At 47.7% G+C, this 19283-nt stretch overlaps 3 protein-coding genes across 3 annotated transcripts; all 3 read right to left on the bottom strand.

Annotated features, from left to right (window-relative positions):
• Positions 1-1989: 1989 nt before the first annotated feature.
• On the bottom strand, positions 1990-2541 carry LOC119043839 (ferritin heavy chain-like). The gene has a single exon (XM_053666710.1). The coding sequence runs from the start codon at positions 2539-2541 to the stop codon at positions 1990-1992; it is 552 nt and encodes a 183-aa protein (XP_053522685.1).
• A 7885-nt stretch (positions 2542-10426) lies between these two features.
• On the bottom strand, positions 10427-11170 carry LOC128627659 (ferritin heavy chain-like). The gene has a single exon (XM_053666726.1). It carries the CDS (start codon positions 11168-11170, stop codon positions 10427-10429), a length of 744 nt encoding a protein of 247 aa, XP_053522701.1.
• Positions 11171-18506: 7336 nt separating this feature from the next.
• Positions 18507-19055, bottom strand: LOC128627655 (ferritin heavy chain-like). Its single transcript, XM_053666706.1, has one exon. The coding sequence runs from the start codon at positions 19053-19055 to the stop codon at positions 18507-18509; it is 549 nt and encodes a 182-aa protein (XP_053522681.1).
• Positions 19056-19283: the final 228 nt, after the last annotated feature.

Here is a 19283-nt window from a genome sequence, read left to right as displayed (position 1 = left end):
TCCACACATATCAGGGAATGAAGGCATGGCACTCGACAGAGAACTTGAATCTCAGCATACAGAGAAGAGGCAGCAAATGTATTGTCACTCAGAAGCGATTATGTTTAAGAGGAAAAGCATAATCTGAAGTGCAACTGAACCTTCTTAATTTTAATGTTATAGTTTTATTTGCATATCTCTGTAAATTGTTAGTTTTACAGCTGTAAAGGCATACCTTTAAGCATAGAGATTTTTATACCTAGCTTTATGTCTGTGCATATTAAAGTAAAATGATAAGAATAATTTGTCACCTTTGGGTGTCTTTGATTTTTTTCCTTCTAAAGGAGTCCCAGTTTAAACACCTTCAACATCCACTCCCACTCACTTGCTTTAATTTGGAGAAATAATGAGACATGATGAGAAATGAAAAAATAAAGCTTTTAATGAGGCCTTCAACATTTTAACTAGTGTCCCTGAGCCCCTACTCTGTGAAATTCAGTATCAAAGCAGTTAAACAGTCTTTGCCCTGAAGGAGCTCATGGTGCAGCCAAACTTACCAAACTGCCCAGAGAGGAATCCAGATCAGAGTGTCACTGGCTGCTAATGACAAGATGTGTGCTTGCTGGAGCATGTTGCTGACTCTCAAATTCACAGCTTCTCGATCTGTAAAATATGGCCGGTGGTGGCAAAAAGTTAACGGACAGAGTATCTGTAACAACGAGGTAATAGAGTGTCAACCGCCCAGAGACAGATGATACTAAGGATTGATAAGATAATACTGATTTTGGATTGCTATCACTTTTCACTGCTGCTTTATTAAATGAGCTCTATACATATGCAAACACATGCAGAGTAAGTCACCAACTGCTGCTACTTATGATCTCCTTCCTTATATATATGTCATCAAGCCTACTGCGTGTATTAATTTTTAAAGAAAAGATTATACAGAACACTGACTAACACTTAGCTGCAAAACATGCATATGTGAGGAGTTTGTGGGACAGGTTTTTATATTAGAACCTATAAAAATACCTGGCATATAATAGGTACTCAATAGAAATATGTTGAATGAATGAATGAATGAATGAATGAATGAATGAAAGCTTATCACTGACACTGGTCAGAACTTATTATGTAATATCAGTTATGTAGCTATTAGTCCCATAACATTTTCATATTTTAGTAAACTAAAGAATTTCAGGTAAAATGAATTCTTGCCCAATTTCACTCTCTTTATTGTTTCTCCAGTGCCAAACACAGCAATAATTTTAAGGCCAGGCTTTATAGTTTCAGCATGAGCATGCACCTATATTCACCAGGGCCCCAGACCATCCATCTCACCACTCCGGGCCATATACCACATGTTTTATAAGGGGAAGATTAATCCCGTATTTTCCATGGTCCCAAGGAATACCTACTCCCTCCATCCAGGGTCCCACTAAATAGCCCCACCCTCCTCTAGGGTTCAGGAGAATACCCAGTTCCTCTACCCAGGGTTTGGAGAATACTCCCTGCCCCCTTCCAGGGTACAGGGAATACTTCCTCCCTCCATTCAAAATCCAGGGAATAACCCCTCTCCCTATCCAGGATACAGGGAATATACCCTCCCTCCATCCAGGGTTCAGGGGATACCTCCTCTACCCTGGGTCCCAAGAAATACCTGTTCTCTCCTTCCAGGCTCCCAAAGCATATTTGCTCCCTCCATCCATGGTCCCCAGGAATATCCCCTCCCCCCTATGGAGGTCCTCTCCTGATTGGAAAGTGATGGGGCATGGTTGGTAAGAGAGACTCCTACATACCCGTTTTACTACCTAGAAGGACTGGGTTTTACACACACGAATCAATGACACACCTTTATTTATTTAGCAACCAATAACTTTATTGGAAGAAACAGTAAAACTGGAACATAAAAACTTAAGTGAACGTTTTGAAGGGCAATATGGCAATAGGCGTGCTCAGCACAGTGACCAGGGGAGGTCACCCCGAGGCTATCAGGAAGGCAGTCCAGGGTCAGTTCTTCTTGCTGCCACCCAGGGTGAGCTTGTCAAAGAGGTACTCTGCCAGGCCGGATTCCGGGGCTCCCACCTTGCGCAGCTTGATGACATGGTCCCCCAACTCTTTGATGAACATCACCTGTTGGTGCAGGTAGTGACTCTCCAGGAAATGGCACAGGTGGCCGTCCCCCTTCTCAGTGGCCAGCTGGTGCAGACTCAGCAGGCTCTGGTTCACTTTCTTCGCCAGGTGCAAGGCACAATGCATGGCCCTCAGGCCACTCTCCCATTCATCCCAGGGAGGACTGCTGATGTCTCGCAGGCGGATTCGGCCCCCCCGCTGGTTCTGCAGCTGCATCAGCCTCTCCGCGTGCTCCTTCTCCTTGTTTGACCTCTGCAGGAAGAACTGGCTGAAGTGCTTCAGGGCCACGTCTTCACGGTCGAAGTAGAAGGCCAGGGAGGAGTACACGTAGGAGGCGTGGAAGCCTACGTTGATTTGGTTGTTGACGGCGGCCTCACACTCAGGGTGGTAGTTCTGATGCACAAACGAGGGCCCTGGCACCATCTCCATATCTTCAGGCGCAGACGCGGGGCTGCAAGACTGTGGTGGTGCACAATCCCAGGCTGCTGGGTGGGCTGTGGCAGGGGCAACTGTGGAGGCTGCGGGGCCCCAGCGTGTCTCTGCAATGGATGGATGCCTGTGGAGGCTGCGGGGCACCGGTGTGTCTCTGCGGTGGCGCGAAACACTGGGTCGCTCACGTGTCTGGCGTCAGGCCCTGCAGTTGGCTCTGAGGTGGGACCCGAATAACCCACCCACTCAATAGTGTTGAGGGAGGCGGGAGGCAGGATCTGGTACCAGGGCGGGACTTGGGGGTCGGGGTCAGGACTCGGCCATTTTGTTGGGGGTGCTTTAGGGGGCACTAAGGGGGCCAGCGGCATTGACACTTTCCAAGTTCCGTGCCAGTCTGGCTGACAGGGCCTCTCGGGGCTGAGCATCTGGCAGGTATGACATTTTAAAATGTTCAGGAATACAAGTGCTACTGTTTTGAGTTAATCACCTGCATGATTTCTTAGAGCAACTTATATGAACATTGCCCTAAAGTGACTGTTTCATTAAACATAGCCCTTTTGTGGTGTCACTGGTTACATTTAATATCACAAAGCTTTGTTTGAATGACTTCGCATGGACATGAGGACAGTTCCGACAGCCCCACTGACTTCCTAGACCTTGTTCCTCCAGTGATCTCTGCTTTCTGCTCCCACTCATGATCAGTTTCACATTTCGCTGGTGGCAGAGCAGGGCCTCCCGCAACTCAGGGACTCGGGCACCTCTCCATCTTTCACCCTTGGAATTTGTCCTTTAATCGCTTTATTCTCTCTCCTGTCTTAATCTTTCAGGGCAGTCCTGGAGACACTTTCCTCCTGCCCTGTCTGCACCCCAATGTGGAGTGTCGGTGACCTCTTCACTGAACCCCCAGAGGCCTTCACCCATTTCTCCTGGCTTGCCAGTCTCTGTCCTCTTAGGTAAGCACAGACTTCAGTTCCTTCTGGCAGGAAACAGAAGATTTAGGTACATCCTCAGAGAAAGTACTTAACCATGTGGATGTATTCATCCCCTCCAAACTCCTTTGTAGTTTCACTGCCTTTCAGCAAGCCTTAAAAAAAGAAAAAGAAAAAAAAGCTTTCTGTTAAGTTCTAAGGAACAAGCCACAGTAGTTGAGAATACCACTGATCTCAAATTACCATTCATTCATTCAACAAACACTTATTATCTAAAAAGGCCCCAGCACTAGTCTAAGGTTTGGGCAAATACTAGTAACAAAGAGAGACTTCATCTGTTCCCATGGGATTTGTATTCTAGTGCAGAAGCAGATCAAAACACAAACAAACAGAAAACTGCCATCTTTCTCCCCTTTCTGACCCAAGTAAATCCATCTAAGATATTACACATATATGGAATTAGAAAGAGAAAATATGTTCTTTTTTTTAAGATTTTATTTGTTTATCTTTAGAGAGGAAGGGAAAGAGAGAAGAGAAGGAGAGAAATATCAGTGTATGGTTGCCTCTTGTGAGTCCCCTGCTGGGAACTGGCCTGCAACCCAGGCATGTGCCCTGACTGGGAATCAAACCACGATCATGTGGTTCGCAGGCCCGCACTCAATCTACTGACCTACACCAGCCAGGGCCAGAAAATAATGTTCTTATAATTCAGGGATATTACAGTGGAAGATGTAAGACCAACCTAGGTATTTATAATTAATTCGTTTAAGATTAATTCAACCACCAAACATATGCTCCAAATATGTGTTGGACACTGTGATTCTGGAGATACACGGAAGAATTAAACATGGCTCTGCTCTCAAGACACAGCACAGAGTGACAGAATATTATGAGTGCTCTCGCATGGTCTGATCATTATGAATAAAATGCCTGCTCTCACTTAAAGTTTTATTCCCATGGTTTTGATTACTGTACCTTTTTTGAGTTGTCTATTTCTCTTTGGAAGCTTGTGCTACTTAACTTTTATTAAATATTTTATTGCTATGCTCTTACAGTTGTTCCACTTTTCCCCCTCTGCCATCCTCCACCCCACCCACACCCAACCAGTGTTTATGAAGAAAAAGATCAAATATCACAATGTAAAACTGGTTACCTAACCAGTTTTAGAGGCATTTAATTATTGATTACATAAAAATAGAATAATAACCGTGTCTATTTGATGTGTTGATTGTAATGACAAAATCATACATTAGACATGGAAAAGAACTTCATGATCAGTTGCTCAATGAGGTAAAATTTTAATCTATATTTCCTTACATCAGTGTTTAGTCTTAATATAATTGTAGACTTTTCAAATTTCTTTTGGAGATTTCATTGTAGACCTCACTATAAGAATCTATTTAAATAGAAGAAACCTCGGTTTTGTAGAATGTTCCACTTTCTCATTAAAGTGGACTTTCATTAACAAACAAATAGTTTTCCATTGTCCAGAAAAGTTGCAGTATTATGTAATAATTCATCCTTATAATTTTACCTTACCTAAGGTTGAAAAACTATCTTTTCAAAGGGAAATCAATGAATAAGTATGGGCTGGGAACCTCAAAATTCCATGAGGGAAATACGCATATGTATAAGCAAAAGTATTCCTTCCACTTTTTCTTTAATGAGGAGTAGAAAACTAAATACAAACACATAATGTAAGAGCAGATCATATTTTTTAAAACAATATGAAATAAGACTATAAAATAAGGTTTCTTTGAAATGCTGGTGGTCAGTGTTTATACTGTACTAGTATAAGTCAGGGTTCTCCAGAGAAACAGAACCGATAGAGTATTATCTATCTGTCTGTCTATAAACTAAAGAATTGTCTCGTGTGGTTATGAAGGCTCAAAATTCCCCAAATCTGCATTTGGCAAGCCTGAGACCCAGGAGAACTGATGTTGCAGGTCCAGTCCAAAGGCCAATAGGTTCGAGACCAAAGAAGTGAAGTTGAAGGCAGGGGAAAGAAACAGTGTTCCCCACTCAAAGGCAGTTGAGAATGAGGAGTTCCTTCTTACTCAGAGTTGGGTCAGCATTTTTGTTCTAGCCAGCCCTTCAACTGATTAGATGAGGCCCACCCACAGTAGGGAAGACCATCTGCTTTACTCAGTGGACTGTTTTAAATATTAATCTCATAGAAAAACACCCTGACAGGCGCACCCAGAATAAGGTTTGATTAAATATCTGGGTATCCCCTGGCCCAGTCAAGTTGACATATAAAATTATCTATCACAGTATTATTCATAATGAATGCAGAGTCAACAAATAAAAATTCTAGTGCCACAATTTGTGAAGACTCTGTTTTGACTTTTGGTTCCCTTCATCATTTAAAAGTGCTACAAAAATAATAGTTATGCAATGGTGATATTAGACAATGAGTTCTGATCAGTGTCAGTGATGAGCTTTCATTCATTCATTCATTCAACATATTTCTATTGAGTACCTATTATATGCCAGGTATTTTTATAGGTTCTAATATAAAAGCCTGTCCCACAAACTCCTCACATATGCATGTTTTGCAGCTAAGTGTTAGTCAGTGTTCTGTATAATCTTTCCTTTAAAAATTAATACACGCAGTAGGCTTGATGACATATATATAAGGAAGGAGATCATAAGTAGCAGCAGTTGGTGACTTACTCTGCATGTGTTTGCATATGTATAGAGCTCATTTAATAAAGCAGCAGTGAAAAGTGATAGCAATCCAAAATCAGTATTATCTTATCAATCCTTAATATCATCTGTCTCTGGGCGGTTGACACTCTATTACCTCGTTGTTACAGATACTCTGTCCGTTAACTTTTTGCCACCACCGGCCATATTTTACAGATCGAGAAGCTGTGAATTTGAGAGTCAGCAACATGCTCCAGCAAGCACACATCTTGTCATTAGCAGCCAGTGACACTCTGATCTGGATTCCTCTCTGGGCAGTTTGGTAAGTTTGGCTGCACCATGAGCTCCTTCAGGGCAAAGACTGTTTAACTGCTTTGATACTGAATTTCACAGAGTAGGGGCTCAGGGACACTAGTTAAAATGTTGAAGGCCTCATTAAAAGCTTTATTTTTTCATTTCTCATCATGTCTCATTATTTCTCCAAATTAAAGCAAGTGAGTGGGAGTGGATGTTGAAGGTGTTTAAACTGGGACTCCTTTAGAAGGAAAAAAATCAAAGACACCCAAAGGTGACAAATTATTCTTATCATTTTACTTTAATATGCACAGACATAAAGCTAGGTATAAAAATCTCTATGCTTAAAGGTATGCCTTTATAGCTGTAAAACTAACAATTTACAGAGATATGCAAATAAAACTATAACATTAAAATTAAGAAGGTTCAGTTGCACTTCAGATTATGCTTTTTCTCTTAAACATAATCGCTTCTGAGTGACAATACATTTGCTGCCTCTTCTCTGTATGCTGAGATTCAAGTTCTCTGTCGAGTGCCATGCCTTCATTCCCTGATATGTGTGGACCATCTCAGGTCCGGACCACTCTTCTTTAGGAAACAGTTGGCACACTTTAGTTCTCTGGATCATTCATAAAATAAATTTTCTTTCAGGTAGTGGAAAACATTATTTAAATATTATCTGTCCTTTTTTATTAACTTGTGAAAAGGAAAGTGATCGTTTATTCTGATGTAGTTATTCTGGTTTCATGAACCGCCATTAAAGGTCTCACTGACCTCAGTAAACTGAAGGTGCTGAAGTTTCATTCTATTAAAATATTTTTCATTTCCCAGTCATCACTTTAAAAGGAAATTTTCGTTTTTGAAGCTGCTGACATCAGTCATTGTGACTATACGCATGGACATGGGACAATTGTCCTTTTTACACTTGGACAGACCAGTCAGCAGCAATCACACTCGGCATGATTCAAAACACGTGCAATTGTGCACACTGTATCTGTGTGGCTGTGGAGACCGATAGAGAGATTGAGAGAACCCTGGGAAGTGCCTCCAATAGTTTTTCTTTGGCTTTCTTCTTCAAACTTCATTTTTAGTGTTGACATTATCACAGATTTTCCTCTTCTTCCCCCCTTTGCCAACCTCCACCCGGCCTCCACCCCTTTCCCTCTGGCCATCACCACACTGTTGTATTTCATTTAGATGTAAACACAAGAACAAATACAGATAAAGAACAGGGAGTTAGAAGGACACAAACATACCACATATCTAATCGGTACCTATTTAACACCTAATGTAAGTCCAACCTGGTGCTGAGTGAATGCAAGTGGCAGTGACTTTGATCTCCTGGGCTCAAGAGTCTGTTTCAGTTCCCTTTGTTCACCCCCATTATGTATATATACATGCAATATAAAATTAGTTCCTGATGAGTTGATAATAAGAATGTGCTGTAATATATTTACTTTGAGGTGTTCACATGTATTCAATAATGTTTTATTTATTTTTTCCTTCTATTGTCAATAATACAGAAGATGCTACAGCAGTGTTCATCCCTTTTCCTTCATAACAATTATGTCTAGGGAAAATATATTTGGTACAATTATGTAAGTTAGCCTGCAGATCCAGAACATCTTGAAGCTGTAGATATTTTATTTCAATAAAATCGAGTGTAAGTTTTTCCAGACAAGTTAGGGGGAAAAGTATAATCCTTATAAAATTTTCTATGCCTCACAGTCATATTGACCTGGAGTGTTCATAGAATAAGTTTTTTTAATGTAGTCGCATTTCTTCATGACTTGAGATGAGCAATTTTCTCTCGTTGTTTTTTAACTTTTCTCTCATGCTCAATTGTTTATATGCTGAATTTCCCATTCATAGAAATATAATGACCTGACCTAGCCAATGTTAAAACTCAGTAAAAAACACCACTTACAAAAGTAGGTTTTGTGTAGTGTTTTCTGTGTGCTATTCACAGAATCACCTTCCTTGTGAGCTTTTCATTCTTTAGTTTTTGCTCATACTTGAAAAATAAACAATGTCCTTTTATTTATTTCCTTGAAGGCTTTTGCCATTTTTCCAAAACAAACAAACAAACAAATAAACAAACCAAACTCCCTCAGTATTTAAGGTCAGTTAAACGTATTTATATTTAGGGAATCTCAAATCCCTAGGAAATATCTGATCATTTAGTAGCTTTCTGCCAAAATGATTTTAAACTGAATTTATTTCAATGTCAGTCAGTGGGTTGGGACATATTCTTTAGGTAGAATATAAACATTTTGCTTTTCCTTTTCCTTACTTATGTGGATGGAGTTCTCAAGTTCTGGTTTCTTACCTGACAAACCACTCAAGAGGAAAGGCTCCTTAACCTGCCGAATACTGTCAGCTGTATGACTTGATGCTCCTTTAGTAATGTTATCCCTTGAGTTTGTCCAGCCAGAAAGGTGCTGATTTCTTCCAAAACATTGGCAGTGATGCAAATTTATAGTGCGTGTGTGTGTGTATGTATGTACGCATGCCCCTATGTATGTGTAGGTGTTTACACATACAACAACAAGACCAAGAGGGACTGAGTGCAAAGACAAAACCTAGCATTCCTTTAACAACATGAATCAAACGAGTTATGCAGTGATTAGTGGAGTTGGTGAGGCCAAAGGCAGCCCACCTGAAAGGAAGAGGCTGTTGAATGCCTCTCCCTCATCCAGTGTTCCACAGAATAGCCCCATCCTCTTCCAGGGCACAGGGAATACCATCTCCCTCCATCCAGGCTCCAGGGAATACCTCCTCCATCCATTCAGCACCCAAGGAATACCCTCTCCGTCCAACCAGGGTTCAGGGATTATCCCTCCCTCCATCCAGAGTCCAGGGAATACCACCTCCCTCCATCCAGGGCCCAGGAAATACCCGCTCTCTACATCCTTGGTCCCACCAAATGCCCCTGCCTCCATCCAGGGTCTCGCGAAATAGCCCCACCCTCATCCTGGGTTCAGGGAAAACAGCCTCCCTCCATCCAGGGTCCTGGGAATACACCCTCCCTTCATCCATGGTCCAGAGAAAACCTCCTCCTTCCATTCTGGGCTGAGGGAACACCTTTTCCCTCCCTCCATGGTCCAGGCAATACCTGCTGCCTCCATCCAGGTCCCAGGGAACACCCTTTCCCTCTGTCCAGGGCCCCACAGAATAGCCCCAAACTCTTCCCGGGTTCAGGGAACACCCCCTCCCTCCTTCCAGGATCCTGGGAATATGAACTCCCTTCATCCAGGGTCCAGGGAACACCTCGTCCCTCCATTTAGGGCTGAGGGAATACCCCTTCCCTCCATCCAATATCCCACAGTATAGCCTCACCCTCCTCCAGGGTTTAGGAAATACCCCTACCCTCCAACAAGGTCTAGGGAATACCCTCTCCCTCTATCCAGGATGCCAGGGATACCCCCTCCCTATATCCAGGGTCCAGGGAGTGCCCTCTCCTTCCATCTAGGGTCCACAAAATACCTCCTCCTTCCATTCAGGGCCCAGGGAATACCCTCATCCTCCTCTGGCGTCCCAGGGATATCCCCTCCCTCCCTCCAGTTTCCTAGAACAGCCCCTCCCCCAATCCAGGGTCCCATGGAATACCCCTCCTTCCATCCAGGGTCCTTCGAATACCTCTTTCCTCCACTTAGGGCTCAGGGACTACCCCCTCCCTCCATCGAGAGTCCAGGGGATAACCCCGTCCTCCTCCAGGGTCCCAGGGATACACCCTCCCTCCATCCTTGAAGATCCCGAGCTGCTCGTGATGGGACATGGGTGACTGAAGTGACTGCTGCATGTCTGTTTTAAAACTTAAACGGCAAGGACTTCGCACACACGAATCAACAAAACGCCTTTACTTATTTAGCAACCAATAACTTTTGGAAGTAACGATAAAACTCAAACATACAAACTTAAGTGAACCTTTTCTAGGGCAATACGGCAATAGGCATGCTCGGCACGGTGACCAGGGGAAGTGACCCCGCGGCTATCGGTAAAGCAGTCCCGGCTCAGTTATTGCTGTCACCCAGGGTGAGCTTGCCAAAGAGGTACTCTGCCAGGCTATCTTCGGGGGCCCCCAGCCTGCGCAGGTTGACGACACTTGCTGCCAAGTTTCTGATGAACCTCACATCCTGGCGCAGGTGGTGATGCTCCAGGAAATTACACAGGTGGGCGTCGTTCTTGACCGTAGCCAGGTGGAATAGATTGAGCAGGCTCTGGTTTACCATCCTCTCCATCTGCAAGGCGTGTTTCATGGCCATCTGGCCGCTCTCCCAGCGGCTTTGGTCAGGCCTCTGGATATCGCTCAGGCGGATGTGACCCCCTCGCTGGTTCTGTAGCCGCATCAGCGTCTGGACCTGCTCCCATCCCTCCCTCCACTGCCACAAGAAGAAGGTAGCGAAGTGCTTCAAGGCCACTTCCTGGCGGTCGAAGTAGAAGGCCATGGACAGGTACACGTAGGAGGCGTGGAGCTCCAGGTTGATGTGCTTGTTGAGGGCGGCCTCGCATTCCTGGGAGTAGTTCTGGTGCACTAGCGAGGGAGGCGGCAGCGGGGGCTGGGGGGGCTGGGCCCCCACCCCCTCCATGGGAGGCTCAGGAAGCAGGGCTAGAGGTGCAGGCGGCAGGGCCTGCGGGTCGGGCTCTCCCGCCAAGGCGTCCAACAGAGCGCCATGACCAGGGCTGAGGGGCGGGCTGCGGATCGGGCAGCGGCGAGGGTGAAGGCGGCGGCGTCGCGGGCCCCGGATCATCCCCATGGTGGTCGGTGAGGGCAGCTGGAGTTCAGTTGGCAGCGATGCCAGTGGGGACCTCGGAATGACCCCGCGGCGGGCGACCAGTGTGGCCGGACACAGGCGTCCGCCGGCGGCTGGCTCTGAGGTAGCAGCAGAAAATGGAAGATGGGGCCAGGAAGAAGGAAGAAGCGAGCACTCACTACTCTCGCGAGGGTTGAAGGGGGTGGGCTTGAGGGAGCAGAAGGGGTGCTTCAGGGGGGCCCAAGTGGGCAGAGTGCCATCAACATGTTCCACGTTCCATCACAGCCTGGGTGAGGGCAAGGGGAATCTGTTCCGAGCACCTGGCATTTAACGTTTTCCTTCATTTTTTATTCTTTACACTATTACAGTGGTCCCCACTTTTTGTCCCTTTTCCCGCCTCCATGCACCCCCCCCCCCACCAGGCCATTCCCATACCTTTGTTTGGGTCCATGGCTCATGCATAGGAGTTCTTTGGCTAATCCCTTCACCTTCTTTTCTCCAGCACCCTGCCTGCCCCCACTACCTCCCCTGTGACAGACCTGGCCAGAGGGCCTCAAACCTTTCTCATTTGCGAAGTCATATGAGTGATAGAAGCCTATTTCCTTATACTCCTTGTTTTCTATCTCCAGCTTTGGAAAGCACTCCGGAGAGACAAAGGTGAAAGGGGACTCTGGCTATGTAAAACAAACTCCTTTCAGCCACAAGTGAGTTTATGATGATGAGGTAACTTTTGGGAGTGACCTAAGGAAGAAGGGCTGGTTACCAGGGGAACCAAGTGTGTTATTAGAGGGTTGGGGCTTTCAGGCCTCCATCCTGACCTCTGGGGAGGGGGGAGGGGAGAGGGGCTGGAGGTTGACTTAATCAGGGATGGCCAGTGATTTGGTTAATCACACCTATGGTAATGAGGCCTTCATTAAAACCCCCAAGGAAGGGGTTCAGAGAGCATCTGGGTCAGTGAACACACAGAGGTCCTGTGAGGCCCATGCAACTAGACCAGTCAGGGAAGCTCTGTGTTCCTTCTTGCCATACCTTGCCCATGCATCTCTTACACCTGGCTGATCCTGAGCTGTACCCTATTGTAATAAACTGGTACTCTAGCCAGTAAAATCTTTTCCCGAGTTCTGTGAGCCCTTCCAGAAACTTGTCAAACTTGAGGAGGAGGAGGTCACAGGAACTTCCAATGCATAGCCTGTTGGTCAGAAGCACAGCTGAGAACCTAGACTTGTAAGCAGTGCCTGAAGTGCAGGATGTGAGGCAATCCTGTGGGACTGAGCGCCTAACCTGTGGGATCTAACTCCAGGCAGTTAGTGTCGTCATTGAACTTTAGGCCTCCCGGTTGGTTATGTGGAAAGTTGGAAAACAGGTTGGTGTGGGAAAAAATGGACACATTTGTGGTCAGAAATGTACTTGTTAGTAATGGACAACTTAATGTCAATAATGTCAGCGATGGAGTTGAAATTACACTATAGGCTCACCCAGTGTGTGAACCTAGATACAAAAATTCTAAGTACAAGTGTTAGTAAAACAAATCCACATGACCGTGGTGTATACATGTAGTCAGCAATGTTCACTCAAGAAGAAATATTTACTTGAAACAGCCTCGTAAAGTGAGCTTGGCAGCCTTCCCTGCTCTCGAAATGTTTTGGAATAGCATTTGGAGAGATGTTAGTTCTTGGAATGTTCAGTAAAATTCACCTGTGAAGCTATCTGGTCCAGGGCTTTTGTTCACTGGGAGGTGGGTTTTTTGTTTGTTTGTTTGTTTTAAATTAACTGCCTTGATTTCCTTAGTTGTAAGCCATCTGTTCAGTTTTCCTGTTTTTTCTTGATTCAGCTTCGAAAGATTGTATGTTCTCAAAATTTATTCATTTCTTCCAGATTATCTAATTTGCTGGCACATACTTGTTCGTAATAGTTTCTTTTGCTACGTACACACCTTAAACACAGATATTATTGTATCAGCTGCATCTAGCTAGTGGATAGATGATCAAGGCCCACTGTCGGTAAATAACACCTACCATGCATGAATGAGTCAACATAGCAGGACTGACATCACTGCCTTTAGAAAGGCCTCCTGGAGAGGTTGGGCCTTGGGCCTGACTGACATCTGGGAACTTTGATCTGGGGAGTGTTCCCATCTTTCCTACTTGATGAGAGTGTCGTTATGCCCAGAGTGGGAAAGCAATAGAATTTACGCTGAACACATGTTTTGTTTCTGTGTGTATGAAGTCTTGGTACTTGTTAAGCCAAGGGTGCCTACACACCCAGCCCCCAATACAAACCTGGAGCACTGGGTCTATAGCGGTCTCAGAGTGAACTACATGGTGCTTCCACCTGGACGTCCAATGGCCTTCTCAGGTTTTACATAATGTGGCAGCCCCATCCTTCTACCCCAGACACGCCCCCTGGAGAAACATTCCCAAATTAATAAACAGCGCTACCATCAACCCAGGTATTCAATCCTAAGCACCAGAACTTAGGTTACTTTCCTCATTTCTCACTCTTCACCTCTGGCCCATAAGCAGAGCTTATCAGCTCATCCAGTCCATGTGGAATTTGCCCACATCTCTTCATTTCCTTAGTCACCACCACAGTTCAACCCCCAGTGTGTTTCACCTGGACCAGCTACAAGATCTCTCAACTGCCCTCCCAGCTTCAGCTCTCCCCCACCCTGTACATTCCCCAAAGCACTGAGTCACTGATAACGTGCAGGAAAATTTATGCTACTTCATATTCAATATAAGAAATTTGACCTTCAGCATTGTCCAGGGTCCCACAAAGATAGCTCCCCCAGGGTTCAATAAATACCCAGACCCTCTACCCAGGGTCCTGGTTATACTCCCTCCCCCCCCCCATCCAGTGTCCAAGGAATACCTCCTCCCTCCATTTGGGGCCCAGGGAAACCTCTTCCCTCCATCCAGTACCTAGGGAATACTCACTCCCTCCAATTTAGGTCCCAGGGAATGGTCCACCCTCCTCCAAGGTTCAGGGAATACACTTTCCCTCCATCCACAGTCCAGGGATTTTCATTTTCTCCATAGAGGGTTCAGGGAATACCCCCACCCTCCACTGAGGGTCCAGGGAATACCATTCCCTCTTTCCAGGATCCCAGTGATATTTCTTCCTCCATACAGTGTCCTACAGAATAGCCCCACCCTCCTCCAGGATTCAAGAAATCACCCTACCTCTGTCCAGGGTCCAGGGAAAACTCCGCCTCCCTTTCATGCCCCAGGGTACACAGCCTCCTTCCATCAAGGTTCTGGGAATCTGCCATCTCTTCATCCAGGGTCGAGGAAAACCCCCCTCTCTCTCCAGGGTCTAGGGAATATCATCTCTCTCCATTCAGGACCCAAGGTATACTGCCTCCCTCCACCCAGTGTCCCCAGGATAGCCCCATCCTCCTAGAGGGTTCAAGGAATATCACCTCATTCCTTCCAGCATGCAGGGATACCCCCTCCCTCCATTCAGAGCCCAGGAATATGCCCCACCTCTATGTATGGTCCAGGGAATACCTCCTCTCTGCATTCAGTGCCCAAGGAATAACCACTCCCTCCATCCAGGGTCCAGGAAGTACCCCCTCCTTCCACATAGAGCCCAGGGAATACCCGCTCCCTCCATCCAGGATCCAGGGAATACCTCCATACTCTCCAGTGTCCCACAGAATAGCGCCAGCTTCTTCCAGGATTCAGGAACAATCTCTCCACTATCCAAGGTCCAGGTAATATGCCTTCAATCCTGAGTCCCACGGAATGCTCCTCCCTCCATCCAGGGTCCACAGAATTCCTTCTCTTTCCATTCAGTGCCCTAGGAATAACTGCTCCCTCCATCCAGGGTCCAGAAAATACCCTCTCCCTCCATTCAGAGCTGAGGGACGACCACCTCCCTCCACCCAGGATCCAAGGAATACCCCGTCCCTCCATCCTGGCTACAGGGAATGCCCGCTACCTCCATCAAGGGTCCAGCGAATACCTCTTCTCTCCATTCAGTGCCCAAGAAATAAACGCTTCTCCATCCAGGGCCCAGGAAATACCCTCTCTGTCCATCCAGAGCCCAGAAATACCGCCTCCCTCCATCCAACCTGGGTCCTACAGAATGCCCCTCCCTCCATCCAGGGCCCAGGGAATACCCTGTTCCTCCAACCTAGGTCCCACAGAATGCCCCGTCCCCTCCTCCAGGGTTCATGGAATGCATCCTCCCTCCAGCCACAGCAAGGGAGTTCCCTTCTCACCACACAGGGCTCAGGGAATACCCCCCCCCACTCCATTCAAAGCTCAGGCAATACCCCTCCCACCATCCAGTGTCCAGAGAATGCCAGCTCTCTCCATCCAGGTTCTGGGAATAACCTCTCCCTCCATTCAGAGCCCAGGCAATATTCCTTCGTCCATCCAGAGTTCAAGGACTACCACCGTCCCTTATCCAGGGGCCCACAGACTGGCCCCCATCTCCACCACGGTTCAGGGAATACACTACTCCCTCATTCCAGGGTCCCAGGAACACCCCCTCCAACCATTCCAGGGAGCTAGCGAACAACTTCCCTCCATCCACTGAACTGCAGAACAGGCCCACCATCCTGCAGGTGTTGTAGACCACTCTGCCTGGTTTCAGGAATTGTAACTCTCTACGCCCTGTGGCTTAAGGATGAGTGAGCGAGGACCTTTGGAATGCCAGGCGCAGGAGACAAGGCTTGTCTCTGGTGGCAAATGCTGTCTAAGTTTCCTCCCTGCCCCCAAAGCATGGTCAGAAGTCATGGACTGGTAAGACCCCTCAGAGGAGGGGCAACCTAGGCCAGACATGATCACTTGGGAGGCCTTCATGGAAGGATTCGGGGGGGCTGCAACAAAGAGCAATGGACTCTCGCCCCTCCCCCCCACCCCTGCTTTGACAAAGCCAGAGTCCCCATGTCTTCTGGGGGAGCGCTTCCTGGCTCTAGTCCCCTTAAGCCTGAATTCCTGTTGGGGAGGGCGCAGCTCCTTGCCTTGCTAGAGTGTGTCCCGAGGAAAAATCTGGCATCACAAAGACTTGCTGATAGACCTGTGGAATCTGCTCTGCTAAGACTGCTTTCATTCATATGATGAGGGTCGGAGCAGGAAACCCTAAAACTCTGTTCCTGACAGACTCTGACGCATACTAAGCCCTCAGATTTCTTTGAAATGTTATCTACTGTTTGAACCTTGCCGCCCTGTATTCCTGTGTATTACAACCCAATAAAAGCCCCTGGAGGAGGGGGCTCAACGCCTTTTTCCTCTGAGAAACTGGCCACTGCTCACGGCCTTTTTCCTCTGAGAAAATAGCCACTTCTCCTCCCCAAGCAGATCACATCATATCTCTGTCATGTTTACTCTCATCTGTGGCAGACGGGGTGACTTGCGAGGAAAGTCGCCCCCCCCCCCCATGCAGGATTCAAGGAATAACTCCTAACTCCATCCAGGGCTCTGGGAATACACTTTCACTCCATTTAGAGTCCCAGGCATACCTCCTCCGTCCATCCAGGTCCCAGGAAATACACCCCCGTACATTGCATGGACCAGGGAATACCTTCTCCCTCCATTCTGGGTCCAGGAAACATCCCCACCCTCCTTAGAGGATGCAGGGAGTACTGCCTCCCTCCATTCAGGTGCCAGGGAGTATGGCCTTCCTCCAATCCAAACAGGGTTTCAACAAATGTAGCACTCTACTCCCAAGGTTCAGGGAGTACCCCTTTTCTCCATCCAATGCCCATGGTATACCCCCACTCCACCCTGGGTCCCAAGGAATGCCTATCCCTCCATCCAGAGCCCAGTGAATACCCCCCACCTTCATCCAGTGTTCCTCAGAATAGCCCAACCCTCCTCTAAGGTTAAGGGAGCACCCCTACCCTCCTTCAAGGCTCAGAGAACAGTCCAACCTTCCATACAGGGCCCAGGGAATACCCACTCCCTCTATCAAAGGTCCAGGGAATAACCCATTCCTCCTTCCACGGTGCCTGGTATATCCCCTCACTCCGTTCATTGTGCCACAAATAGCCCCACCCTCGTCCAGGGTCCAAGGAAAACAACCTTCCTCCATCCAGCTTCCAGGGAATACCCCTCTCACCATCCAGGGCCCAGGGTATACCTCCTCCCTGCATCCAGTGTCTCACAGAATAGCCCCACCCTCCCCCAGGGCCAGGAAATACCCTCTCCCTCCATCAAGGTCCAGGGTATACACCCTCCCCCCCATCCAGGGTGCAGGGACCACTTCCTCCCTCTATGTGTAGGGTCCTGGGAGTACCTCTTCCCTCCATTCAGGGCCCAGGAAATACGCTCTCCATCTCTCCACTGTCCAGAAAATACTGCCTCCCTCCACCCAGGATCCCACAAAACAGCCCCACCCTTCTCAGAGGTTCAGGGAATAACCCTGCCCTCTATGCAAGGTGCAGGGAATAGCTGCACGTTCCATCCTGGGTCCTACAGAATGCCCTTCCCTCCCTCCAACACCCAGGTAATATGCGTCCCTCCATTCAGGGTTCAGGGAGTACCTACTGCCTTCATTCAAGCCCTAAGAAAAACCCCTCCCTCCATCCAGGGTTCAGGGAGGACCCTTTCCTATATCGAAGGTCACACGGATACACCCCGTCACTTCCTGCACTGTCCCACAGAATAGCCTCACCCTCCTCCAGGGTTCAGAAAATACACCCTCTCCCATCATCCAGCCAGGTAATACTGTCTCCCTCCTTCCAGGTTCCCAGGGATACTCCCTCTCTCCATGCAGTGTCCCACAGAATAGTCCCACCCTCCTCTAGGGTTCAGGGATACCCCCCCTCCTTAATCAACCTTCCTGTAAATACACCCTCCTTCCATCCAGGGTCCAGGGAACTTCCTCACTATCTACTTGCTACCACCAGGGTCCAGGCAGTAGTCCGCCCTCAACCCGGGTCACAGAATGCACCTCCCTCCATTGAAAGCCAAGGGAATACCTCGTCCCTCCATTCAGGGCCCAGGGAACACCCCTCCCTCCATCCAGTGTCCCAGAGGATAGCACCACCTTCCTCCACGGTTCAGTGAATACTCCCTACATCCATCCAAGGTCCAGGGAACACCTCCTCCCTCTATCCCTGAAGATCCCGAGCTGCACGGGATGGGACATGAGTGACTGAAGTTATCCTGCATGCCTGTTATAAAACTTAAATGGCGAGGATTTTGCACACACAAATCAATGGAATGCTTTTACTTATTCAGCAACCAATAACTTTTGGAAGTAATGATAAAATTCAAACATAAAAACTTAACTGAACCTTTTGTAGGGCAGCATGGCAACAAGCAAGCTCAGCACGGTGACCAGGAAAAGTCACCCCGCAGCTGGCTGGCGGGAAGGCAGTCCCGGCTCAGTTCTTGCTGCCGCCCAGAGTGAGCTTGTCAAAGAGGTACTCTGCCAGGCTATCTTCCGGGGCCCCCAGCTTGCGCAGGTTGGTGATGTGGTCCCCCAACTCTTTGATGAACATCACTTGTTCATGCAGGTAGTGACGCTTCAGGAAGTTGCAGACGTGGCCGTCCTTCTTCTCGGTGGCCAGCTGGTGCAGATTCAACAGGCTCTGGTTCACTCTCTTCGCCAGGTGCAAGGCACACTCCATGACCCTCAGGCCATTCTCCCAGTTCTCTTCCTCAGGCCTGGGGATGCTGCTCAGGCGGGGGTTGCCACCACGCTGGCTCTGCAGCCACAACAGCTTCTCCGCGTGCTCCCTCTCCTTGTTCGACTGCCGAAGGAAGAACAGGCTGAAGTGCTTCAAGGCCACGTCTTCACGGTCAAAGTAGAAGGCCATGGACATGTACACGTAGGAGGCGTGCAGCTCCAAGTTGACCTGGTTGTTGATGGCGGCCTCACACTCGGGGTGGTAGTTATGACGCACATGCCAGGGCGCGAATGCGGCCGCCATGTTCAGTGGCGTGGGTGCGGGGCGGGGCACCAAAGCCAAGATGTCCTGGAAGCAGGAGCTGGAGTTGCAGGTTAGCCTTGGCGCGTCCCTGGGTGAGTCAGCGGTGCCACAGAGGGGTGGTGCTCCAGCTGTCTGCAGCAAGAGACTGCTGGTGGGCTCTGAGATGGGACCGGAAAATGGAAGCTGGGACTTGAAGACGGATAAAGTGACCAGTTCTCGCGAGTGTTC

The sequence above is a fragment of the Artibeus jamaicensis genome, unplaced genomic scaffold (assembly GCF_021234435.1).
Source record: "Artibeus jamaicensis isolate MK-2021 breed Jamaican fruit bat unplaced genomic scaffold, CSHL_Jam_final contig_1282, whole genome shotgun sequence".
Classification (NCBI taxonomy): Eukaryota; Metazoa; Chordata; class Mammalia; order Chiroptera; family Phyllostomidae; genus Artibeus; species Artibeus jamaicensis.
The sequence above is the reverse complement of the archived record's forward strand: the minus strand, read 5'-3'. Positions and strand labels throughout refer to the sequence as shown.

Coding starts and splice junctions, on each gene's coding strand:
- LOC119043839 (XM_053666710.1), bottom strand. CDS start 2,541: ATGGAGATGGTGCCAGGGCCCTCGTTTGTGCATCAGAACTACCACCCT.
- LOC128627659 (XM_053666726.1), bottom strand. CDS start 11,170: ATGGGGATGATCCGGGGCCCGCGACGCCGCCGCCTTCACCCTCGCCGC.
- LOC128627655 (XM_053666706.1), bottom strand. CDS start 19,055: ATGGCGGCCGCATTCGCGCCCTGGCATGTGCGTCATAACTACCACCCC.